Source organism: Pogona vitticeps, chromosome 5 (genome assembly GCF_051106095.1).
Source record: "Pogona vitticeps strain Pit_001003342236 chromosome 5, PviZW2.1, whole genome shotgun sequence".
Taxonomy (NCBI): domain Eukaryota; kingdom Metazoa; phylum Chordata; class Lepidosauria; order Squamata; family Agamidae; genus Pogona; species Pogona vitticeps.
Window position 1 is genome coordinate 167,842,581 of NC_135787.1, and position 24,258 is coordinate 167,866,838.

Below are 24,258 nucleotides of genomic sequence, written 5' to 3' on the forward strand. Positions count from 1 at the left end.
GCTCCATCTTACTTTGTCTCCACCCCTCTACCATGTACTGTACTGTACTCTGTATATAAACCTGTGGCCTAATTATTATGCTCCATCCATCTGAGGACATGAATGGAAATTGAAAAATGTTCACACTAGAATATATCCATTAGTCTTTAAAACATGAAAATTCTTTTCTCCTTACCTTTCTTACACTTGCTGAGAAATAACACGACAGTCTCTCTGAAACCTCCTAAGTGGCAGATTTACTTCTGCCCATGAGAGCCCAATACCTCCTTTCCCACTCCTTCTTATGCTACCATCCACCTGTTTATACAATATAATGTTACAAAAACAACCCCTTAAATGCAGCTAAAAAAGCTTTTAATGTTTGAGCTAAACATTAAGGTTACATTTTAATAGGAAACGTGGAAGAAATTTAAAATGAACTCTTCTGTTTGACCTCTACCAATGTCCACAGTTGGAAGACCCTCTAATTTCAGGATTCTGGTATTCCAGCCTTCTTGCCCTTTTTGCTCTGAAAAACTTTGTTATAGAAGTTAGAAGGGTGAGGCGCAAAGCCTGAAGGAATCATAAGCAAGACAGCGCTGACTTTAGGGAAAGTGAGGTTTTTTTTTTCAGATCACAGGGGGAACTCTGCAGACTACTTGATGCGGTAGAGGACCTTGCGCTGTAAGCGATGCTGGATCTCACCACGGCGCATCATAAGCTGCAGCACCCTGTAGATGGCATGCTCGGGGTATTTCTGGAGAGAAGGAAAAAAGAGCAGAAGACATTCTATGAAGCCCATGACGTGAAAAAGGCAGCGACTAAAAAACGATGGGAAAGTTAAAAGAGTACACATAGAGTGCAAAACTTGCAAAGATGTGGGAGCCACGGAGATCTACCCCAGACCCTGGAGATCTGTACTTGTTTCCACACACACGTCAATGCTGATCTATTTTTTAAAACTAAAACAGGTTCTTTGTAGCCTCAGGTTGGGAAAAAAAAAGCTTTACAATTTTTTAAAAAATGCTGCAGGTGTGTTGGAGGGCCCATGAGTGCTGATGGTGCCCCAAACGTTGCAAAATGGCTCCCCTTCACACCTCCCAGAAGACATAATTGGGGCTTTTCTGAGCTAAGAAAAGTTTCACTAAAATTAGCACACAGGCTGGGATGGGTGCCTTTGTCTCCCACGCCAAACAATTTATTATGCTCCATCATTTGCTCTAAAGAGTCATTTTGCTCTTAAAGTATAATGTAAAACCTGTCTTACACTGAGTCAGACTCTTGGTCCCACTAGACTAGTTATTGTGAACTCTGACCAGCAGCTGCTGTCCAGAGTTTCAGGCAGGACTCTTCTCTAGCCCTACCTGAGAACACCCTGGGATTGGGTCTCTGAAACCTTCTGCAAGCAAATCATGAGCTTTAACTATGAAATATGGTCTCTCACCTACAGAAGCCCAAGGCTGGATTTATTTTTTTTAAGTGGGGTGCTAACAAGAAGGAAAAAGACTAAAGTAGCTTCATTTTTTAAAAATGTTGTTCTGTATTACATGATAGGTTTATCTGTTATGGAACACAATCCTTCACAATGTGAAAACGCAGCACTTGTGCAAAGAAGGTTTTTCTGCCCCCACCCCCGCTGAAAGCAACAGGCTATGCCATGGTAAATGGGACATTCAGAGCATGTCCTTGATGCTGCCCACTTAGACCCCTTTGCCCCCTGCCCTGCTACGTCATTTAATGGGCAGAAAAAAGGACGGAGCAGCAATGAGGAGTGTCTGGCACTCCAGATGTTAGTAGCCTGCACTCCCACTGACAGTCAGTGATGAGAGATGATGGACATATATTGAGACAGCATCTGGAGGGTCACTGGCTCCTCATTCCTAGACATGGTTATGGGAAGCAGGCACTGATCTCTGCTTCCTAAATTTCCATTACTCTCTCACTAATGAAGGGGTGGTGTTACTCGGGACCTCATTTTTAGGTGGGGGATCCCACCTAAAGGCCATGCACTATCCCAGCCTTTTTTCTTTGAGAGAACACAGAGGTCCTTAGAAATGATTCCTTGCATACTTGGTTTCCCACATAACCCTGTTCTGCTCTTCAAACAAAGCAGGCATTGCACTGTGTACTTGGTCTCTCACGGCTACAAGGCCACGCCTGCCGGGCTTCAGTAGGAAAAAAAAGTCTCCTGCGTCTTCAGATCATTATCCTCATTAACTTGCAGAGAACTGAGTGTACACGGCCAATTAGGAAACAGCAACCAAGCGTGTTTTCATTGCTTTCTCTTGTTCCAGGGCTTGCTCATAGAGAAAGCGAGTCTAATAGCAATTTGATACCACTTTCACTGCCATAGCTCCATCACAGGATGGCATCTTGACTTCTAGCTTGGGAGGGCTACTTATAATTCTCTGCTAGGCAGCTTGAAAGGGACGTGGTGGCGCTGCGGGCTAAACCGCAGAAGCCTGTGCTGCAGGGTCAGAAGGCCAAGCAGTCGTAAGATCGAATCCACACGACGGAGTGAGCTCCCGTTGCTTTGTCCCAGCTCCCGCCAACCTAGCGGTTCAAAAGCATGCAAATGCAAGTAGATAAATAAGGACCACTTCGGTGGGAAGGTAACAGCGTTCCGTGTCTAAGTCGCATTGGCCATGTGACTATGGAAGATTGTCTTTGGACAAAAACGCTGGCTCTATGGCTTGGAAACGGGGATGAGCGCCGCCCCCTAGAGTCGAACACGACTGGACAAAAATTGTCAAGGGGAACCTTTACCTTTGGCAGCTTTAGCACAGTGGTTCAAAGAAGGGATTGTTTACTACACTCTCTATGGAACACAAAGTTCCAAGTTATCTCACCAAACTAAAAATCCTAGTATTCCACAGGATGTAACCATGATAAATGCGGTGGTTATCAAAACTGCTGTGTGGCACAGCGATGGCTTGAGTTATTATTTTTTTACAAATCATCTCTATGCCTGGTTACATCACCCTCAGAACATAAGAAAGTGGGTGCGGGAGACGCACAGGTAGAAAATGACATAGTGTTGCTGGTGTGAACTATAAATAAAACCCAATGGAAAGCTGATTTTAAAACAAGTTCTTCGGTTCTACATGAGCTGTTGCTTTTGAGCAAAGACGGCTAAGGACCACAAGGGGTCCACAGATGGATTTATTCCCAATGGAAAGGAGAATTAACCAAGAGCTCTTGCTCAGGCCAACACAACTTGCGCGTGGAGCCCCTGCCAGGGCTCTTGTTTTTCCTAACAATATAAACAATGCAAACCTCCTCATCTTTGTTGCCTGAGGGACAGCAGACACTGCTCGGTTGTCAACAGCTAGCAAGCTGTGATGGACACAGCAGATCAGCCTGCACTAGACTGAGGTGGGCATCAGGCAGCTCCCCAGATGCTGCTGGACTGCAATAGCCAGCATTCCTCAGTCTTGGCTATACTGATTGGGGCTGATAGGAGATGCAGTCCAGCAATATCTAAGGGCCATACTTTTGCCCTCTTGTCTGAGCCTCACCCCTCCATTGCTAAACCCATTTAACTCACCTGCTTCACAAAATCCTGGACGATGCTGTGCTCAGATACTTGGGAGCCGATAGCAAAACGGCGCTTCAGCTGTTTTTCAATGCGAGACAGCATCTCCTGGTCCTCCTGAGTTGTAAAACCCTCCACTCCTAGAGGAAATGCAACATTTAAAACATGTAACATTTCTTACATTTAACCATGAACACCTGTATTCCCCAATTTCACACAGTACATTATATGTTTCAATGAGCAGTGTTCAGTATTCACCAGGAAAACACAGATTCAGACAAAATCAGCCCCAACCAGCATAACGAAGAACTAGTTGAACCCACCATTTTTGATGAATGTGGAAATAGCCCGTCTTGTTAAACTTTGCCCACTTTTTAAAGTATCATGTCATTTCATTCCTAGCACTTCCCTTGGAATTCAAACACATATAAACAACTAACACAAATCCTACTGGATTCTCCCTGTCTGAAAACAAGTGTAACATCTATGAGATGTTCACCTAGATCTTTAGTGGATCCAGCTTTTGCAAACCATCCAATTTATATACAGCTGCTTTAATGTACTTCTCAGGCAGTCCTGAAGCCGCTGGAAAAATTCAAATGGTGACTGATCACAGACTGATGTGATAGCTGACATACTCCTAGGTATATTTAAAGCATATTATTCCAGTATTCCTCATAACAGAACCATAAGTTGAGGTCAATGCTATCACCCAAATGTCAATGGATGAGATAAAATGCTTGGTCTGAAGTTGGGTTGGATAAAACATGGCTCTCTAGATGTTCTCGAGCTGTAATGTCCCTTATTCCTGACCACCATACACAATGTTGACACATCATGGGAGTAGCAGCTTGAAGACTCATGACTTCAAGCTGCCTATTACTTTTCCCTCAGCCCAGCTCACCGGATAGGTTGCCCGACATGGCAGCATCCAGCGTTGACACCTGAAAGAGCCGCAAGGCCTCCGCAACGTCTGCCTCTGTAGCAAAAGGCTGCAACTTCATTTTGCTGAGGGATTCGGCAATCCGCACAATGGCCTCCAGTTGCCTGTATGAAACAAATAAAAAATCCATTTAAAAAGCAGGGGAAAGAATTTACACTGGAAGTTACTGTATAACTGAGCCATGGTAGATTTTTGCTCATCCCTGTGTGGGATGCACAGTTCAACAAGGTGAGGAGGTCTGAATGTGTGAGGGAAACTGGGAATGATAGTTACTGTGTTTCCCCGAATATAAGACAGGGTCTTATATTAATTTTTGCTCCAAAAACCGCATTAGGGCTGATTTTCAGGGGATGTTTTATTTTTTTTCACCTATAACAATCTACATTTATTCAAATACAGTTGTGTCATCTTCTTCTAGTTGCTGCACAAGGGTGGAGGGTGGGATTTCATTTAACTGGGGTTTATTTTTGGGGTAGGGCTTATATTACACAAGCATCCTGAAAAATCATACTAGGGCTTATTTTCAGGTTATGTCTTATTTTCGGGAAAACAGGGTAGGAGTTTTACCAGGGTCACCAAGGTGGAATGGTCAACATAGAGAGACCAGACTAAGATGGAATGATTCTTTTCAGGAACTAATAGCGACATCAGCAGGGAAAAAAAACTCAGAGCTCCAGTGGTGATGAGAAATTCTTGAAAGGCGGCTACTGGGCAACAGGAGTATCAGGAGACAGGTCTCTAGTTGTCTCATGTGCTCCCAGAGGCATCTGGTGGGGCCACTGTGAGATACAGGAAGCTGGAATAGATGGGCCCTTGGCCTGATCCAGCAAGGATGTTCTTATGAGTAATGGAAGGTGACAACTGCCCAGGATTTTTCTTTGACAATGGTAATCAAACTAATTCTTGTTAATATTGCATAGAAGACAGCAACAGTAAACCACTCCTGAGTATTTGTATCTTGAAAACGTTAAGAGACAATTCAGAATAAAACAGTGTGCTGATGAGACTATCTTCAACACATTCACACAATGTTCCATCACATCTGCAGAAAATCTTCACCTCATACACTGCTGACCACAGAAAATACTAACTCGTCCTGTCTAAAAAATGGGCCACTCTTGCACTTCTCCTTCCATATGGAAGGAGAAGTTGTGTGTGGGATCATTCTGTTCCACAGGCATTGCCAAAGACATGACTTTTCCTCTCACCTCACTGTAATGGGAATGTTGGATCGATGGCTGCTTTCCCTTTCATGCTGCCGGGCACCACTGCGCATGAGGATGTAGCGGTTCTTCAGCTTTTCTGCCGCCTCAGCAGAAAGACGAGGACCACACTTCCTGTTGGAGGCATTGAAGAGCTTAGTGAGTCAGAGGGTATATAAAATTCTGGCACCGTGGGTCATTTAAAGCCTTAATTAGCAGCATTATTTAAGCTGAGAGCTACAAATAGTCTTACACCTCTGAACACTTTCAGAAATTTAACCCAGGGTTTTCCATAGTATCTCTAGGTGTTTGGCATCATCAGAAGAACAAATAGAGCTACAAAGTTCAACTAAGCATTAAGCGCATATTCCACATTTTAGAGGTTTAATTTGGCTTTTTCCATAGCAACTTCAGCATCTGTCACAAACAAAGAAACTAACAGTTCCACTAAGTATGAAGTCTACATTCCACAAAGAGGTTGAAACAACCAGAAGAAAATGGGTTGAACATACCCCCTCCATTTCACTGCACCTCCTGGTGAAATTCTGCTTTAAACACACGTTGGGGACAGTGGGAGAACATACACATCTATATTTCACATCTACTGGACTTTCAGCCCGCCCTTCTTGATTAATATTGCAGTCCCTTAAGGTACTCACGTGCGACAATAGGCAATCATCTTCTTCAGTTTGCTCAGCTCAATCTCGCCCTCGACAGCCTGGGTCTGGGTGAGGGCACTCACATGCAGCGACATCACATGCTTGGCCAGAGTCTACGGACAGAGCCAACGGCAGGAGAGTCAGAAGTGAGAAACATGCCAAGCACTCTTTCAACTTGCAAGAGACCCTTGCGATCCTCCAAGCACCCATTTAAATGAGTGCTAGGTAGCCTCCTCAAGCATGGCTTTGTTCTGCCTAAAGCATAGGTTGGGGAACAGGAGTAAATAACCCTAAATGGGATAAAAGTGAATATCCTGGGGGTAATGAGCAGAGTGCTACACCCCTCCCTCCCTCCCTCCCCACCCCCACCCCCACCCCCCAGCAGCCAAATCTCAAATTGTAAGCCACCTCTCCCTGTTACTTCTTGGTTGCACCAGGCACTTGTAAATCCCCCCTTAGTTGAGAGATCGGGAGATAAGCTCCTTGATTGGTTGCAGCTGTGGATTAGCCCCAGGCAATCAATCAATCAATCAGTTAGGGGCTTCTGAATGACTGCTTCCTACAGAAATGACTGCAAACAAGCAGCAGGAGGGAAAGGAGCAAGGAGCAAGCAAGGGAAAGAGGGAAGAAAGGTGTGAGAGACCAAGGACTTCATCAAGCTTATTTAAATGTATGTAATTGTAGAAAATGGAGGGAGGGAGGAAATGGAGGGATTGTGTGTGTTTGTGTGTGTGTGAGAGAAACTGACTCAAAACTATGAAAAAGAACTAACAGTTAGCAATTTGGTCCCTAGTTCCTCTGCCCCTTCGAAGTCCAGCTTGTACTTCTGGAAGTTCTCGGTCCACATACTGCTGAAGCCTGCCTTGTAGGATTTTGAGCATAACCTTGCTAGCATGTGAAATGAGTGCAATTCTATGGTAGTTGGAGCATTCTTTGACACTGCCCTTCTTTGGGACTGGGATGTAGACTGGTCTTTTCCAATCCTCTGGCCACTGCTGAGTTTTCCATTGATGATGATAAAAAAAGCACACTGGTCCTTTGATATTGGGCTGTGGCACCAGGGTGTATGACATGACCTTTAGCCTGGTTTGTTCCTTTTTGCACACCACACATAGAATGATTAAAGTGGTAGGGAACCCCCCCCCCCCATTCTGCGTTGGCTGTCTCTAGCAAGCATGTCATTGCTAGCACCACTCTGGCAGCCACTAATGATCCTCTGCAAGCTAGCAAAAATTTAATGCAACTTGCTAGGCACGTTGGACATCTTACTACTTCCTATACCACACCATGGCTGGAGTGCAATGTGTTCCAGCCAAAATAGTACACATCTTTATCAAATCTGGTGCATCCTGCTAGTTCGGTACACAGCCTGTGTAGATTCAGTAATATTTTAAATTCAAATAATGTATGATTTCCTTCCTTTCGAATCAAGGGGGTAATGCCAGCGTATATAAAATTGGGGGGGGGGGGGTAAAAGGTAAAAAAGTTCCCTGACCTCTGGCCTAAAGCTGTACAGTCACTGACCCCTCAGGAAGCAGTACTGATATTCTGCAATCTTGAGGGTAAATCAGTTTGTGTAGCAGATCACCCATACTCCCACTCCACGCAGGTTGAGGGACTGTGTTGCTTCAATATGTAGGCAAAGGGGACTTGAACTCAGGATGACCCTCCTACCCAGTCCTCTATCAGTAGATCCCACTGGCTTTTGTATAACGGCATTCCAACACAAGGAAATTCTAGATTTCACCAATGTTGTTTCACAATGTCCCCCCCCCTCCGTTCTCCTTTATGGGAGAAAACCTTTTGCCTCTCCTAGTGCTTTGTGGCTTAGAAGCAGCCAGGATTGGCACCTTATCTTTCTTTGCTCGGGACATTGCCAGAAGTGGGTCTCCTGATGCTTGTGAGTGGTCTATGTAAAGTGCCTTTGAAGGTATTTGTTAGCCTTCCCAGATCTTGTCGAGAGCTTTATGTAAGCATGCTTTTAAATATTAGAATGCCTCTTAGTGTGAACCATTCACTGAACTGAGTGATGCACATGTAAAGCTGATATTTAATATTAACAGACCCAATGGTACATAATACATTTATCTATAATGCTAAAGTGTAAATGAGTTGAAACTGAGTTAATAATACAATGTTGTAAAATTAATTGTATTTATCTGAATTGCTTTGCTAGCAAAAATATCGTGTACCATGCAGTATACAAATACGGTGGTGCCTCGCGTGATGACGTTAATTCGTTCCAGTGAAATTGCTGTAGAGCGAAAACGTCATCAAGCGAAATAAAAAAGCCCACTGAAATGCACTGAAAACCGTTCAATGCGTTCCAATGGGCTGAATACCTGCTTGTCCAGCAAAGATCCTCCATAGCGGCGGCCATTTTCAGTGCCTGTACTGCGAAAAATGCCTCCTAAAAACAGCAGGGAGCCATTTTGAGCAGTCAGCGACCATTTTGAAACCCCAACGATCAGCTGTTTTGATCGTCGTAATGCGAAGAATTGGTTCCCGAAGCAGGGAACCGATCGTCACAAAGCGAAAAACCCCATTAAAACATCGTTTTGCGATCGCAAAAACATCGTGAAGCGGATTCGTCATTATACGGGGTAATCGTTAAGTGGGGCACAACTGTACATTTTTAACAATGGAAGATCCATCAGGAAGCACACACACTCATTTGGCAATGGGCCAAAGTACTAGATTCCACCACTCTCTCTCGCCAGTGGTGCCCTGCCATATCAAACAGATGGAAAGGAGAATCAGAGAATCTATTTCCTTTTATAACCAATTTAGCTTCCCAAGCAGGCAACCCTACAACAAGACTTTATTTCTGTGCGCACATACACACACACACACCCCTGTATTGAGCTCTCCAGTCTTCTTACCATGTCTCTTTCCTCATTGTGTTCATCCTTGACGATGAAGATCATGTCAAAACGGGACAGGATGGTGGGCATGAAGTCAATATTCTCCTCGCCTTTAGTTTCGTCCCAGCGTCCAAAGACAGAGTTAGCAGCCGCCAACACAGAGCAGCGTGAGTTTAGGGTGGTTGTGATACCAGCCTGCATGAGTGCATGGAGGTAAACAAGAATCACACATTAGTATGAGTGGACCAGTAAAGTCCATAAGCAAGTTCTTTTCTAAACCCTTCGATAGAGATGGTATCCACGTAAGGTAACAGGATAGCTGAAGTCACTTTGTGAACCCACCAGTTCTCTCTATATCCCAGTAACGAGAAATGATAACCACTACATCAGGTATTTACTCTTTATTTTTAGTTCAATGCTACTAATTAGTTAGTTATGTCCTACCCATTCTGCAATGAACTCCAGGCACCCAAGAAAGCTGTTCCTCCCCACTTTGTCCCCAGAACAAGCTTGAGAAACCAACTGTCCCAGGATCACCCAAGAGGGTTTCATGTTTAAATGAACCTCAGTCTTCCAATTCCCACTCCAGAAATCTAACCATTAAACTATAATTGATCTTTTGAACCATATAAGAAATGTTCAGCCAAAGAACGAGGTCTACACATTGAAGATGCTTGAGGCAGGTGAGTGGCAAGTGTTGGCCAGGTACAAGTAGGGTCTCCCAAGCTCACCTTGGCAATGGAGATGGTCTGCTGCTCCATAGCTTCATGGATGGCCACCCTGTCATCCTCACGCATCTTTCAGAAGGACAGAAAGAAAGAACAGAATCCATAAAATTATAGAGCTGACGCTATTACCTGGTGATGCAAAGGGAAGATAAAAAGAGCGAGAGTAGTCTGCTATACTGTTTGCTGCTCGAGCCAGAGATTGGGAGTTCAGTTGCCCACTGTGCCTCATTGACAGGGGCCCAACCTGATTATCCATAGGGTCCCTCCTGGCTTTGCACTTCTAAGACGATGATGGATGCCAGATGATGAACCACCCTAGGCTCCTGCTGAAAGAACTGCAGCATTTCTGTGCCACAAGAATTGAACTAAAAGGAAAATACTTTTGCCCGATTTTACCCAATTCACAACTTCTTCAAGACTTACACAAAGTAAACACATCCAAGCATGCTCAAGTAGAACACTGCTCTGAATCACTGACCAGACTAGTGAATCACTAGCAGACTGATGTTCAAATAAAAGCACCAGTACAACCAACGTGACAATCCTCTCCTAACCTTCTTCTGCCCTGATTTTTTTTTTTTTTGTCCACAAAGCCTAATGAGAGACGCTTCACCATCCTTGTTTTTCGGCATCATTTTATACTTTTAAATTTCACAATCATGCCAAATGATGATTTCATATGATGACTAAGTAATGAGTGGAACATGTTAGGTCCTTAAAGCCATGATAATAAGTTTGAGACAAAGTTAAGTATTGCATGTATTTAATTTTTCCTCAAAATTTCCTCTTCCCCTGAGGAGACACCACCCCCATAAACACTAGTTCTCTCCCACCACCCGCCCCCAGATAAACACAACTAGGCAGAACCCCAGCTTTTGCCAGTCCCTCCCTCCCTCCCCCCTGTACCTTGTCAAACTCATCAATGCAAACCACACCACCATCAGCCAACACCATGGCTCCGCCTTCCATAAAGAAACTCCGGGAAGATGGGTCCCTGATCACGGAGGCTGTCAGGCCAGCTGCGCTGCTGCCTTTCCCTGAGGTGTACACCTGGGAGAAGAATGGAAGGAGAACTGTTAATATCACACACAAGAGCTGATGTTCAGTAGAGAACTCCAACCAGGGAACTCATACAGCTGGTTAATGCCTGGCCGGCTTTTAGCTACAGGAGAATATGGGAGTTTAAAATCACAGACAGAAGCCAATGTGAGAATACAACAAGGATTCTTGCATTGGAGCAAGAGAACAAACAAAATACATGCTTAAGTTAATTGTATGAGTGGTTGAACAACACCAGATCATAACCTGACCAACTTCTCTTCAAAAAGGTTTTTCAAGGACAAACTGAGTTGTGCGAGATATTTTAATAGATAACAAAAAGATTCAGTTTCACAACCCTGCAGATTTAGTGGTCATGGGACTCCACTCAAAATAGAGGTAAGCAGGAAAATGAGTTTAGCATATAGCAAAGTGTCCATTCTAAGTCAAGCCCAGTTGCTAACACACACTATTTAAGAGCAACAAAATGTGGGGGTGTAAGAAATATGAATTGTGAGTGGTGAATAGTATTTACCACCATCAATAGCAATGGGATGCTGGAATTCAAACTGAAATCTTTTGCTTCAGTAGTCCTTATTTAGTCTTACTTACTGCATAGTAGAAGTTAGCTGCAAAAAATTGGACCACTGACTTTGCTTTTGACATGGAAGACGTTTGCCATGGGCTTAGTGTGTGGTGGTTGCTGAAATAATGGCCCATTGTGCCCCATCTGACGAGCAAATGCTCTAGTGACGACTATAGAAGTCATTGTGGCAGAGAAGGAAGAGCTTGCTCGCTTAGACTCACTTTGTTGGACTGATTCTCAGCTACAACCACCTTCTACTATAATAAATGTGACATGCACGCTAAGCCTATTAGGCCACGTTGCTTGAATAACGCAATTGGACACAGTACTGCTGCTCCATAAAGATGACTTTCACCATTCCACATGTACAAACTGCATTCTGCTTGTACAGAAACAGAGCTGAAAACAGCATAAGCAAAGAGATAAGGGGTTATGCAAGAAGCACCTTTGAGAAACACATCAAGGAAGGCTGAACAATGTTAGTGGCTTCTTTTCTTGCTGGTCACAAGCAGAGATGCCTGGGTGGAAGGGATAACTCTTTTCTTGCGAGTCTGATATCAACTTTAACAGAGTTCTTAAGAGAATTTGCAATGTCCCATGTCTCTGCTGACATGCACTTCATCAGTCCTGACCTTTTTCCCAAGCTCTGAAAAAACCTATACACATTCACAGCTGTTTTTCTTGTACAACAAACCCTGATGCTGATACACAAGTTGGGGTTCAATCAAATACGGTGCTATGACTGGCGGGTCAAATGAGAACTGGGAAGAACCAGATTCAAGTTGCTGCCCCACTAGACCAGTCACCATCTCCCAGACTACAGTATTTACAATGAAAATGAAGAGGATAATGACGATGACAGACCATTCTACTTTTATTTTTTCTCCAGTGAACACAAGGAAACATACATGTGTCTCTTCCTCTTCCCATTTTATCCTCTCAACAACCCTGTGAGGAAGGTTATACTGAAAAAATACCATTGGCCAAGGGACACTGGGTGAGTTTTATGGCTGAGTGGGGATTTGAATCCAAGTGTTCTGAGTCCTAGTACAACACTCGTTTAACGACTGTAGCACACTGCCTCTACCTTACAAGGCTGTTGAGGATGAGGAAACAGGTATGTACAGTATATGTTGCCCTAAACTCATTAGGAAGTCAAAATAAAAATACAGTGATGCCTTGCTTAACGATTGCCTCGTTTAGCGATGTTTTCGCTTAACGATGGGGTTTTTAAAAAAGAATTCTATGCATCGTTTAACGATGTTTCCTATGGGCGATTTTCGCTTAGCGATTTTGGGACCATGTTTCGCATAGCGAATGCATTTTTAGGTCCCCTGTTTTGCTTAACGATGTCCATTTTTTCAATTTTAAAAGTGTCTTAAAATGTTCAAAAAATGTTTTAAATGCTTGGGTTCGTTAGAGGACCTTCTAAATCGTGCGCAAACTTAATTTGGATTTGATCTGACTTTTCGTTAATTTTTGGAGATTTTTTTTTCTCCCCCATAGGAAACAATGGAGCCCAACTTTTGACAGCTCCATTGTTTCCTATGGGGGAGAACAAATTCACAAAAAATTAACGAAGACTCAGAACAAAGCCAAACTAAGTTTGCACATGATTTAGAAGGTCCTCTAACGAACCCAAGCATTTAAAACAGTTGCTGACTTTTCGATAATTTTTTGTGAATTTTTTTCTCCCCCATAGGAAACAATGGAGCCCAACTTTTGACAGCTCCATTGTTTCCTATGGGGGAGAAAAAAATTCACAAGAAATTAACGAAAAGTCAGCAACTGTTTTAAATGCTTGGATTCGTTAGAGGGCCTTCTAAATCGTGTGCAAACTTAGTTTGGCTTTGTTCTGAGTCTTCGTTAATTTTTTGTGAATTTTTTTCTCCCCCATAGGAAACAATGGAGCTGTCAAATTTTGACAGCTGTCAAAAGTTGGTGGGGAAAAAAAATTCAGCAAAAATTAATGAAGTCAGATCAAAGCCAAATTAAGTTTGCACCCGTTTTAGAAGGCGCACTAACGATTCCAAGCATTTAAAAGTTTTTGAACCTTTTAAGACACACTTAAATTTGCAAAAATGGACATCGCAAAACCATTGAAATGCATTGAATAGGCTTCAATGCATTCCAATGGAGGAAACATTGTATCGCTTAACGATGTTTCCTATGGGTTTTTTCACTTAAGGACGGCAATCCGTGCCTATTGGAACGGATTAACCGGTTTTCAATGCATCTCTATGGGAAAACGCGTTTCGCTTAACAATGTTTTCCCATAGCGATGTTTTTTTTGGAACCAATTAACATTGTTAAGCGAGGCACCACTGTACAATGTTGAAAGCTGTCCCTGCCCCCTCAGGAAACCTCGTTCTGGAAGGCTATGTATCATACAAGGTGGAAACTTCATCAGTCAATCATCCTTAAAGGCTCCAGTATATGAAACCAACCTAATTGGCAGTAGATGTTATTCTAACTGAAATCAGAAATCATGCATATTTAGGTTTTTAGCTTTCAACCTATACCTCCAATGAGATTGTGACTTGTATGCTTGTGGACTGAGGTTTATGACATACTGCAAGGCAATTCTCATGTGGTGGAATAAAAACCAATTAGCTTGGGAAATCCTCAAGTAAAAACATGCAACCATCATCCAAGAACACTTACCCCAATGGGTGAACATCGTTCTACAAACTTCAGGAGTTGGGATTTGGCTGTGCCGGGATCTCCCAACATGAGTAAATTGATATCCCCTCTGCGGGTCAACCCATCAGGAAGCCTACAAAACAAGTCAGAGAGAGGAGAGAGCATGAACCATATGATCAGACAAGCCCCCTTGACAGCACTACCACAAGGATAATCAAGATGTCTAGGAAACAGATGTGGTGGCATAACAGAGGTCTGAATACAGGAAGGTTGGTCATCTAGATTGTTAACGTTTCATATACCCTGGGGCTATATTTGTGCCCCAGGGGGATTTGCATGTTATCCACCTCTACTCTAAAATGTTATGGCACCATATTATGGAACCTTCCCTTTCAATCTTCATTGTTGAAGCTAATGAGTTTCTTTAAGATGTGGAGCTACCCTGGCCTTGAACTGCCTTTAATATGCTCTTGGGGAAGGGATCCTACTTGATCCAACCAGACACCACCACCCTCATCAAAGCAAAGCAAAAAGGCTGGCCGCCCTCCTGTAAAATGGGATTCCACTCCTCCTAATTGTATCCCCTTCTTCTATACTCCTCCTTTTGTGACAACTCCCGATACCTCTTCCGAGAGCCTCCAAAGAGCATGCATGCTATTGCCTTCTTGATATCAGTGCTGCCGTAGATGGAGGGAGCAATGCTCTTTGCAATCGTCTCATAAATATTTGGCATGGAAGCAAGACGCCGAAATTCCTCTTCTTCCTGAGGTGTCACAGAGCCACTGACACTGCGCCCTAAAATGTGGGAGAGACATGAAACATTCTGAACTACCAGGACCCTTGAGCGTGATGCTTGCTTTTAAGTACTTTGAGTCTTTGTTATATCACCTGATGTGCAGACGTGGTAGCATCTCATCCGCTGCAGAAGTGTGCTCAGATGTACGTATGCGTGCTCAGACTCTCCATTAAAAGAGTTCAGGCAATGAGCAAGGAATTCCCCAGGGTCAATTTGAGGCTCACTGCTTTCCAGCCATACTAACAAATGCTGCTCTTCAAAGGCAAAGCATCCTCAGAAGCAGTTGTACTGTAATTCCCATTTGCCCCAGCCAGCACAGCCAATAGTGATGGGAATTGCCATCCAGCAACATATGGAGAACTCCACCTCTCTTACCCCTGTTGTATTCAACGACTAGCCTGAACAGGAATACAAACACATACCACACTGTTGATGGCCCCAAATGAGGAGACAGGACTTTCCAAGAACAGATTTACCTGAGCCTTCCGTGTCTACTTGAATTCCCACTATACGGATGTAAGAGCTTCGAATGCCCACGCCAACGTGGTCTCGGCCTTTGTTCTTTGTAAGACCACTCTTCTTAATGGAATAGATGCCCATGATGGTAACTCTGTTTCCGGGGACAACCTTGTCGCATAAATATCTGGGAAATGGTTAGTAAAAGTTTATTTAATTATTTAAAATATTTTTATCCCACCTTTCTCCTTAAAAGGACCCAAACAAGGGAGACAGGAGGGAAGGAAAAAAATCAGTTAACCCAAGAGATCTTTTTGTCTCCTCCTGAATAACAGTTATAATAGCCAAAATCCTGTTGGTTATTTGCACCAGTATTAGTGCAATAGCAAACTTACACTAGTTAACATATCACCACTTGTATCTCCTGTCATGTGCCAGTCATGTGACTTAGGTAGGCAACCAGGAATCAAACTGAGGACTTGTTAACAAGCAGCAATGCACTGGTGCACTTTATGACTCTACACTTATATTGGAATAAACAGCGTACAACAGTAGTTCCCAACTTTGGGTAATCCAAGTCCTGTTGGACTGCAACTCCCAGAAACCCCAGCTGTTGATGAAGGCTTCTGGGAATTATAGCCTGAGAACATCTGGGTTACTCAAGTTAGGAACCACTGGCCGATAGGATTCTAGCTGATACGCTAGCCTAAGGCACTGCAAAACAGCGACACGGAAGAAGAATCAAATATTTAGAATTAAGTTGAAATAATTTCATGTTTTTTTCATCACAATACTGTTTTCCCATGGTGGGTGAGATGACTCAACGTGTATTAGCAAAAAGAAAAAAAAAGGTGGTCTTTTGCTTCTATCTAAATCTACCACAAAGGAATTAGGAATGTATGGCTGTCCAGCTGTTGTTGGACTCCAGCTCCCATAATTCCTGATCACTGGTCATGCTGGCTGGGCCTGGGGGGAATTAAGAGTCCAAAAGCGTGTGCAGAACCACACACTCCCATCCCTGACATAATTATATAAAATAGAATTGTTCCTCTTCTCCAGGCAGACCCTCGTCCCTACAGGTACCACTCCCTGAATCATATTAGTTACTTGTATGACTGAACAGCACAAAGCCTAAGAGTCTTTGCAAGATAAACAAAGCAACTACATAGGAGATCCCCCGAGACTCTTCAAGTTTAACCTCTTGCTGAAGCAGAAAATCCACAGCTAAAGCATCCCTGACAATTGGCCATCTCATATCAGTTTAAAAACCAGTACAGGAGAGTCTGCCACTCTCTAAGGCAGTGGTTCCCAACCTTGGGTAGCCCATGTGTTCTTAGACTAAAACTCCCAGAAGCCTTCACCATAAGTTGTGCTGGTCAGGATTTCTGGGAACTGTAGTCCAAGAACATCTGGGGACTCAGGGTTGGGAACCACTGCTCTAAGGCCATCAGTTCCACTGTAAAACAGTTATTACAGCCAAGAAGTTATTCCAGGTCCTCCCCTCTGGAGCTACAGAAAACAAGCCTGCTCCGTTTTCCACATATCCCATCTTAAACAATTCAGGTGTTCTATATAGTGTATGGTAACAGCAGGCTCATCATCCAAAACTTGGAGAACTGTTGTTACATGCTGTTAAATCAGAACTGACGTATGGTGACCTTCACAGAGCTTTCAAGGTAAGTGAGATATTCAAGGTGTGGTTTTTGCCAGTTCCATATCCCCAGCGAGTTTCCATGGCTGAGCAGATATTTGAACCCAAGCCTTCTGAGTCCTAGTTGATCCGGCTATCAACTACACTCCACTAGGTATCGCTTGAAGAATTACAGCTCCCCAAATGCTCCAATCTGCATAGCTATGCTGGCTGCAGGATGTGAGGTGCTGCAGTGCAGAAAAATGATATTTCCAAACTATGAATTAATAAGAGGAAGCTACTTTACAGAAATGTCAAATCATTGATCTATAGTGCACCTCCCCACCTTCTCGGGCAAAGATGTCTTCCCTATTGCTTGCTACTAGATTGTTTAACTTCAGATACCAGAAACTGAACAGGGACCTTCTGAAGATCGATTGTGTGTTTGGCCAGGGAACTAGGCCCTCTCCCCATTTAATCAAGTTCCCCAACTAAAAAAAAAAAAAAAAAAAAAAAAAAAAAGCTGATGGAAAGGATAGTAAGCAATTTGTTACCTGTCACAGTAGAGTTGCATGTGCCGAGGCAATTCCCCATGTGGGACAGCATCCGGTGACTCCTGGAGCTTTAGTGTCTGGAAATCTACACATTTGCACTTGTCTGGAACAATAAAATATGGGTCCAAAGGGCACTTTGCCAGGACGTTTTGCTCCCTGGAAGAACACAAGGGAAGAGAATGGGTGATAGAAGATGGCTGCCAGTCTGGCTAGAGTCAAGGAAGAGCATTGCCTATCTTGCCCTTGTAGTGTTAAGTCTCATTATGCAAGATAGGAAAACTACTGTGCCAAGGCAGTTAGCAGAACCTTTAACCACCGTGCTAACTTCAGTGAGCACTTCCAGGGACTATGAGGTAACCAAACATCTGTCAGCATAATCTTTAACAAATTCAGTGGGACTTCCTCTTAGGCATCTAAGAAGCAGTCTTGTATTTAGTTATAGTCAAACCAAACCACAAAGGTGTGTGGTAGCACCTTAAAGACTAATTTTTATATTTCAATGTAAGCCGTTATGGATTTATCCACTTTGTCAGACATATTAGAGTGAAGTGAAACCACATGTCTGATGAAGTGGAGTAACCCAGAAAACCTTGCATTAAAATACATTATAACAGCTAAGTCCTTAAGTTGCTACTATGTTCTTGTGTTGTTTTTCATTTGATTTTGCTTACATAGGCAAACACAGCTACTTTATTGAAAACTCTGTCCACCTCGCCCCTCTGGCTCAGGACTCCCGACACTGAGCAGCAGCATCACTCTATGATTTCAAACAGCTTCTGCATACCTACCAGCAGATGCTGGCCATGGAACCTGACACCTTCTGCAGGAAAAGTAAATATTCTATCAACTGTTCGCCAATAAGCAAACGACAGCTATGCCTTTTATTGCCTTTGAGCAGACATTGTCACATGCATGTTAATTTGTGGCTTTAGATGTTTGTCATCGTAGTTCTATATTTAATGTAGACTGTTGGCTACTGTGAGCTTTTATGAAAGGAGGAGTACAGTGGGGTCTTGACTTGAGAACTTAATCCGTATTGGAAGGCAGTTCTCAAGTCAAAAAGTCTGTAAGTCAAGTCTCCATTGACCTACAGTGCATTGAAAACCGATTAATCCAGTAACAGGCCATTTTTGTTCCATGTTGTTTTTTTTCTGGTCTGTAAGTCAAATCTCAGTCTGCAAGTCAAACCTAAATTTTGCGGCCAGAGAAGTCTGTAACTCAAAAAGTCTGTAAGTCAAGCCGTCTGTAAGTCAAGGGTCCACTGTATAAGCTGAATAGGTAATCACATTTAAAGCTTTACTGTGAATTAGAATAAATAAGCATCAGAGCAAGGGGAATTAGAAGAGGAAGCATGAGTCTTTTCTCTTACGTAGTGCATTTCCGAGGAAGGGCATATCCTTCTAGTCCAGGGCGCAAGACAATATTGGGGATAACATTTCGGCAGGTCCGGCACTGAATAGTGATCTTGGTAGCTTTGGCTTTCACAGCACTGGCAGCAATAACGATGCCCGGAATCTTCACCAGATGTGACATCTGCTCAGACTGAAAAATGAACAAGGAAAAACACACAACTGTCAAGGAACCACACCTTGGTGAACATACATTCAAAGCCAAATACAAGACCAACAAGTTCCCACTGTACCTATCGAAATTAATTTTATAAATACAACATACTCAGTTCTGAGGTGGGGGTGGCCACTCCTGGAGAGGCTCAGAAGGCTTCTTCCAGGAACTGAGCCTTCCTTAAGGATAGGTGTCCCCTGGAGGTGCATCAAGTTCCATCCTTCTGCACCTTTAAGGAGTTACTAAAGATTGAGCTGTTTAGGGAAGCATTCAATGATATTCCCCCCTGAGGCATTAGTGGGATTCTGCCCTGCATCATCCTGCTGCCATCACTAGTTCTTTTATTGGCATCTACAGGCTTTATAATTTAATTTTTGAGTGATTTTTGTTTTTTAATTAATTGTACTGTTGGGAAACTGGCAGGGTTTTTTTTGATATATTGTTCATGTGTTTTTAATTTCTCCAAGTACTGCTTTGCATTAAGTCGGGCAGTATACAAATGTAACAAACAGAACCAAGCATGTATAGCAAAATGTTTCATTCACATGCCTGATTTGTGCTAGTTACAGAAAATAACAACAACAATAATCTTAGAACTGCAGAGATGGAAAGGGCCCCATGGGTCATTCAGCCCAGTTCCTGTCAAGGAGGCACAGCAGGACACTGAACTCCTAACCTCTGACTCCACAGCCAGGTACCTAAACTACTGAGCTACCCAGCAGATGCTACTTGAAGTGTTTTTTGTTTCAGATCTCTAGAACATTTGGTCACAGACACAAAGACAGCTTCTTATGTGCCAAGTTCCTAATTGGTGTTTTCCTTCCCAAACAGAAAGAAGTGAATCAAGCTCCCCAAGGCAACATAGGGAGAGTGAATAACAATTGCTATTTTACCCTGATAAAACAGTTTATAAATGCAGAGAGACACAGATTAGCTGTGCAAAGCTACAGCTGGTCTCCCATCTATAGTTTGTCTCCTGTTGTTACAAACTCACTGCTGGGCACCAAGCATGTTTTACCATTTTCCAAAGCTTCTTTCCGCTTTAAGTGCTGTAGTACAACTTCTCCTTTATTTTTCCAAAAAGCTCACCTTCATGCTGCGGATGCTCGACGGATTAGCGTCTGATCTCAGCATAACTTGAATGTCTTGAAGATCTTCCTCTCCCACCGGACGAGGACGTGTTACTTCATCAGCTACCTCCTTTGCCGCTTCCTCTAGCTTGGAAAAAATAAAATAACACTATTTAGAACAATGAAAGTTAGTGATTATGACTCCCTTTAATAGCAAGCTTAGGTGGTGAAAAGTGAGCAGAAATGGATACAGAATGGGCTAGCTGAGAAACAAGAGGAAGGTGAAGAACAAACTCAGTGGTTAAAGAATATGGACTTCAAAGATCAAGCTTCCCCTCAGCAATTAGACCAATGGTTCCTAACCTTGGGTCCCCATATGTTCAGGGACTACAATGCCCAGAAATCCTCACCAGCATAGCTAGTGGTGAAGGATTCTGGAAATTTTAGTCCAACATCTCGGGATCCAAGGCTGGGAACCACTGGATTAAACTCTTTAGATGACTTTGGGTCAGTCACATTCAACTTGAAAGTCAAAGTGGCAAGAAAAAGGGCAAGTTGTGCTACCTTGAGAAGATCATTATTGGAAAGCTGAGATATTAATGCAACTAATCAATAAACAAAACTTTGGAGTCTAGTAAAGTACATAATATGAAGTCAAAAGGAGCAACACCCCCTTAACAGCACAGAAGAACCCCTGTAACTCCCACCATACATTTTTTCTTCATTTAGTCCTTCTTATCCCATTCTATACATACCAGCTGGAGGTGCTCTGCAGGCTGTTTGTACAGGTAGTCTGCCAGGTCTTCATCAAAGCTTGCCAAGTCTTCCATCTCCACCTCAATCCAGTACTGTCCCAGGTTGTAATGCCGTTTGAGTTCATCTCTGAATTACAGTAGGAAAAGGTAGACGAGTAAGGATACATAAAACCAGCTCAGAAATAATAAGGATATTTATGTTAGAATTTTATATAAGGTACCAGCATCTGCTAAAACAGTGGTGCTAACCCATGCCTACAGCCAAGTCCAAAAGGCATAAAGTATACGACAGGGAGCAAACTTATAAAAGGGTGGGGAAATGCACCTGTATTTGAAGGTGAAGCCAGTCCGGTCCGTTCCAACTCGATATTGTCGCAAGAATTCCTTGAAACGTTTCTGCAACTGAGACTTTCGGATCTGCCCCTCATCCCCTGCAGAGTCTCCACCAAAACTGTCACTGTAGAAGATGCCAGGGTCATCAAAACCAGACATGGTGACTTGCTGTGGAAACGCAGAAAGGCACTGAAAGGAAGAGACAGGGTTACAGTTGACATAAAGGTTATACCAGTATTTTGATGTACAGCACAATATAAGTAAACGTTATTACAAAAGTTACTTTTCTGACCATGCTGGCTGGGGTTTCTTGGGAGTTGGTGCTCTCGGAAAGTAATTCTCCCAAACTGGGATGGCATTAGGGTCTAAATTGTCCCAAAGTAAAGTGCAATAAAATCTCTCCAAGTCTAATGCCAAGGGAGGCCCGGAGAGACGGAACAAGAAACTGGGCCTTCTCAGCAGTGGGCCCTCGCTTCTGGAACAGTCTGCCCCCCACCTCAGATCTGTCTGGCTCCCTTGTTGGGTGTTTTTAAGAGCAATGTTAAGACCTGGATCTTTAGGGAGGCTTTCCCTCCTATCATCACTTGATATTTTTTTTTGCCATCTTGAACTGTATTATTACTGCTGTTTTTCTTTTATCGTATTGTTTTTACTTTTACCTATTATGTTAGCCGCCCAGAGTAGACTTCGGTCTATTAATAAATAAATACCTCTGAGCATATAAGAAATAAATCCCTCTCATCACCAATTTCACTCAATGTCCTACACAAGTCTCTTCACTGTCTTCTCTCATTTTGCATGCATCCTTCCCTCCTCTATAAATAGGATTCTAAGATTATACATCTGTGGTAAGAAATTGTTCTTTCCAGATAATATAGCTATACTAAGAGGTATTTTATTCTCCCAAACATTCAAAGACTTGTATGAACATACTGAGATCTTGGTACTGTTCGTTTGCTACTAGTTTCATGAGCATTTATAATGCATTTAATTCCTTGCTGCTGGGTTTACATATTTCTTTAAATATGCCGTGAGTTTTGTATTGTAATGTTTAAGTTTCCAATAGGCTGCACACAGCACAGCAAGTTCAGGTTATTATTATTTAAAAGTGTAAGAAACAGATCTATATAATCATGAATAGCCTTACTCTCATATTCGCTGAAATCCTGTGGCTTAGTGTAGTAAGTTGTCCTGCATAGAGAATTAGTGCAGGGAAATTGCCCCAGAGGGAGACCACAGCTATGATACAAGGATATCTGCAAGCGGGATCTGAAGGCCAACCTCAACAGATGGGAAACCTTGACATCTGAGCGTTCAGCCTGGAGGCAGGCATTGCATCACAGCCTCTCCCAATTTGAAGATACACTTGTCCAGCAGGCCAAGGCAAAGAGGCAGTTCCGAAAGCAGCAAAATCAGGGGGCTGGACAGGGGGCAGATTGTATTTGTCTTCAGTGTGGAAGAGATTGTCAACTCTTGAATTGGCCTTCTCAGCCACACTAGACGCTGTTCCAAGTCCTCTATACAGAGCACGTTACCGTAATCTCTAGAGACTGAAGGATGCCTAATCCAAGTGTAGCAAATTGTACTTGAGACCAGCTCAAGTACAAGGGAATTTGTTGAATCGATTCCTCCATAAATCCCACTGATTCAAAAGAAGCCTGCTCTCCTTGTGACTCACTAAACCAATATACTGTAATCTCAACGAGAGTAAACCTATTTAAATCAATGGGACCTGTCCGGGAGTTGACTAAGCAAACCCCATTAATTCAATGGGCTTACTATAGCGTAACTTACTAGGCTAAGCAACAGGATTTAAGTCACTGTCTTCTAGAGGTGAGGGCTGCATCCCATCATCCCCAGTAACAACAGCTAGTTTAGTCTGATAGATGCAGTGGGGCTGCTAGGGAGAGCCTGGAAAAGTTACTTTTTGTAGTTAGAGGTTTCACATGCGAGCGGGAGGATTCTGGGGAATTAATTCAAAAAGTGTCCTTTCCAAATTCTGCTGGCAACTGGGAAAGGTTCGAGCGACATCTCTCTGGGCTAGGGCGGAGGCTGCCAGAGCCGTCTTTAACTCTGACTCCTGTTACATCAGAGTCTCCCATTAGAAGTTAATTTTTTTTAACATAGGGTAATAGGGGGAAAAAAGGATTAAGGTTAAGGGGAAGTTTTTTTTTAAAAGTGCCGCTTCCTGCCCTGACATCTCCGACAGCCGAAAACTCACTCGCCTTCTTACAGAACGAATGCGGGATCATTACCTTATCTTCCGCGCTCGCTTAGAGGTCCGGAGCTCCCCCCTTTCTCGCTCACCAAAACGTGGGTTCAGGCGCCGCCGAGAAAATCCTCCACCGCCCGACGCGGAAAGGGCGCGAGCGATTTTCGCGGGAAAAAGTAACCAACAAAAATGACCCGCCCCGCCGATTGACGCGGGCTATGCCCTCCCATTGGCTTAAAAGAAGCGAAGGCACTAGTGATTGGATCAGAGGGAACGTTCTAACTCCGCCCCCCACCGTGGAGGACGAGAACCGTGATAGCAGGCGTCGAAGCCGATTGGCGGAGGCAGGGGGAAAAAAGGGACGCTTTCTTCCGACTTTTTTTTCAAGCGACTTCTTCTCTGGCTGGAGGCTCTTTTAGCGCCAAAACTCTATGCCAGGGCCGGAAACGGTGGAAAGGAAAGAAGGGTTTAAGATGGCGGGTGGGGAGGAGAGAATTGGGGAAATTCGTGACTTTTTTGTCACTGTATAGAGACAAAGTAATTGCACTCGTTCTCAGCTTGATCTGTCTTACTGGATTCTGGTTGTGAGGATAACATCAGGGGAAGAAAAAGCATCTCCTTAGAGAAAAGCAAAATAGGCAAAGGAATAAAGTTTGCAAGGCAAGAATCCAAATTGACGCTGGTTTTCTTAGCGCAGGAGGCTTCCAATCGT

At 43.3% G+C, this 24,258-nt stretch overlaps 1 protein-coding gene across 3 annotated transcripts; it reads right to left on the reverse strand.

Moving 5' to 3' along the window:
• Positions 1-337: 337 nt before the first annotated feature.
• Positions 338-23,770, reverse strand: MCM5 (minichromosome maintenance complex component 5). 3 transcript variants are annotated; one of them, XM_020787670.3, is made up of 17 exons: positions 23,642-23,770; positions 21,327-21,523; positions 21,002-21,128; positions 20,266-20,394; positions 18,983-19,155; positions 17,614-17,769; positions 15,450-15,616; positions 14,801-14,972; positions 14,199-14,310; positions 10,817-10,960; positions 9,914-9,979; positions 9,201-9,377; positions 6,319-6,431; positions 5,666-5,794; positions 4,419-4,561; positions 3,527-3,654; positions 338-736 (listed from the first exon to the last, which is right to left on the reverse strand). In XM_020787670.3, exons 2-17 carry the CDS (start codon positions 21,491-21,493, stop codon positions 635-637), a joined length of 2,205 nt encoding a protein of 734 aa, XP_020643329.3. In that variant the 5' UTR covers positions 21,494-21,523; positions 23,642-23,770; the 3' UTR covers positions 338-634. The 3 variants fall into 3 exon arrangements, with proteins under 3 accessions (XP_020643329.3, XP_020643328.3, XP_072856152.2); XM_020787669.3 differs by having other exon boundaries at positions 23,590-23,731; XM_073000051.2 differs by having other exon boundaries at positions 21,327-21,502; positions 23,590-23,713.
• Between the last annotated feature and the right edge of the window lie 488 nt (positions 23,771-24,258).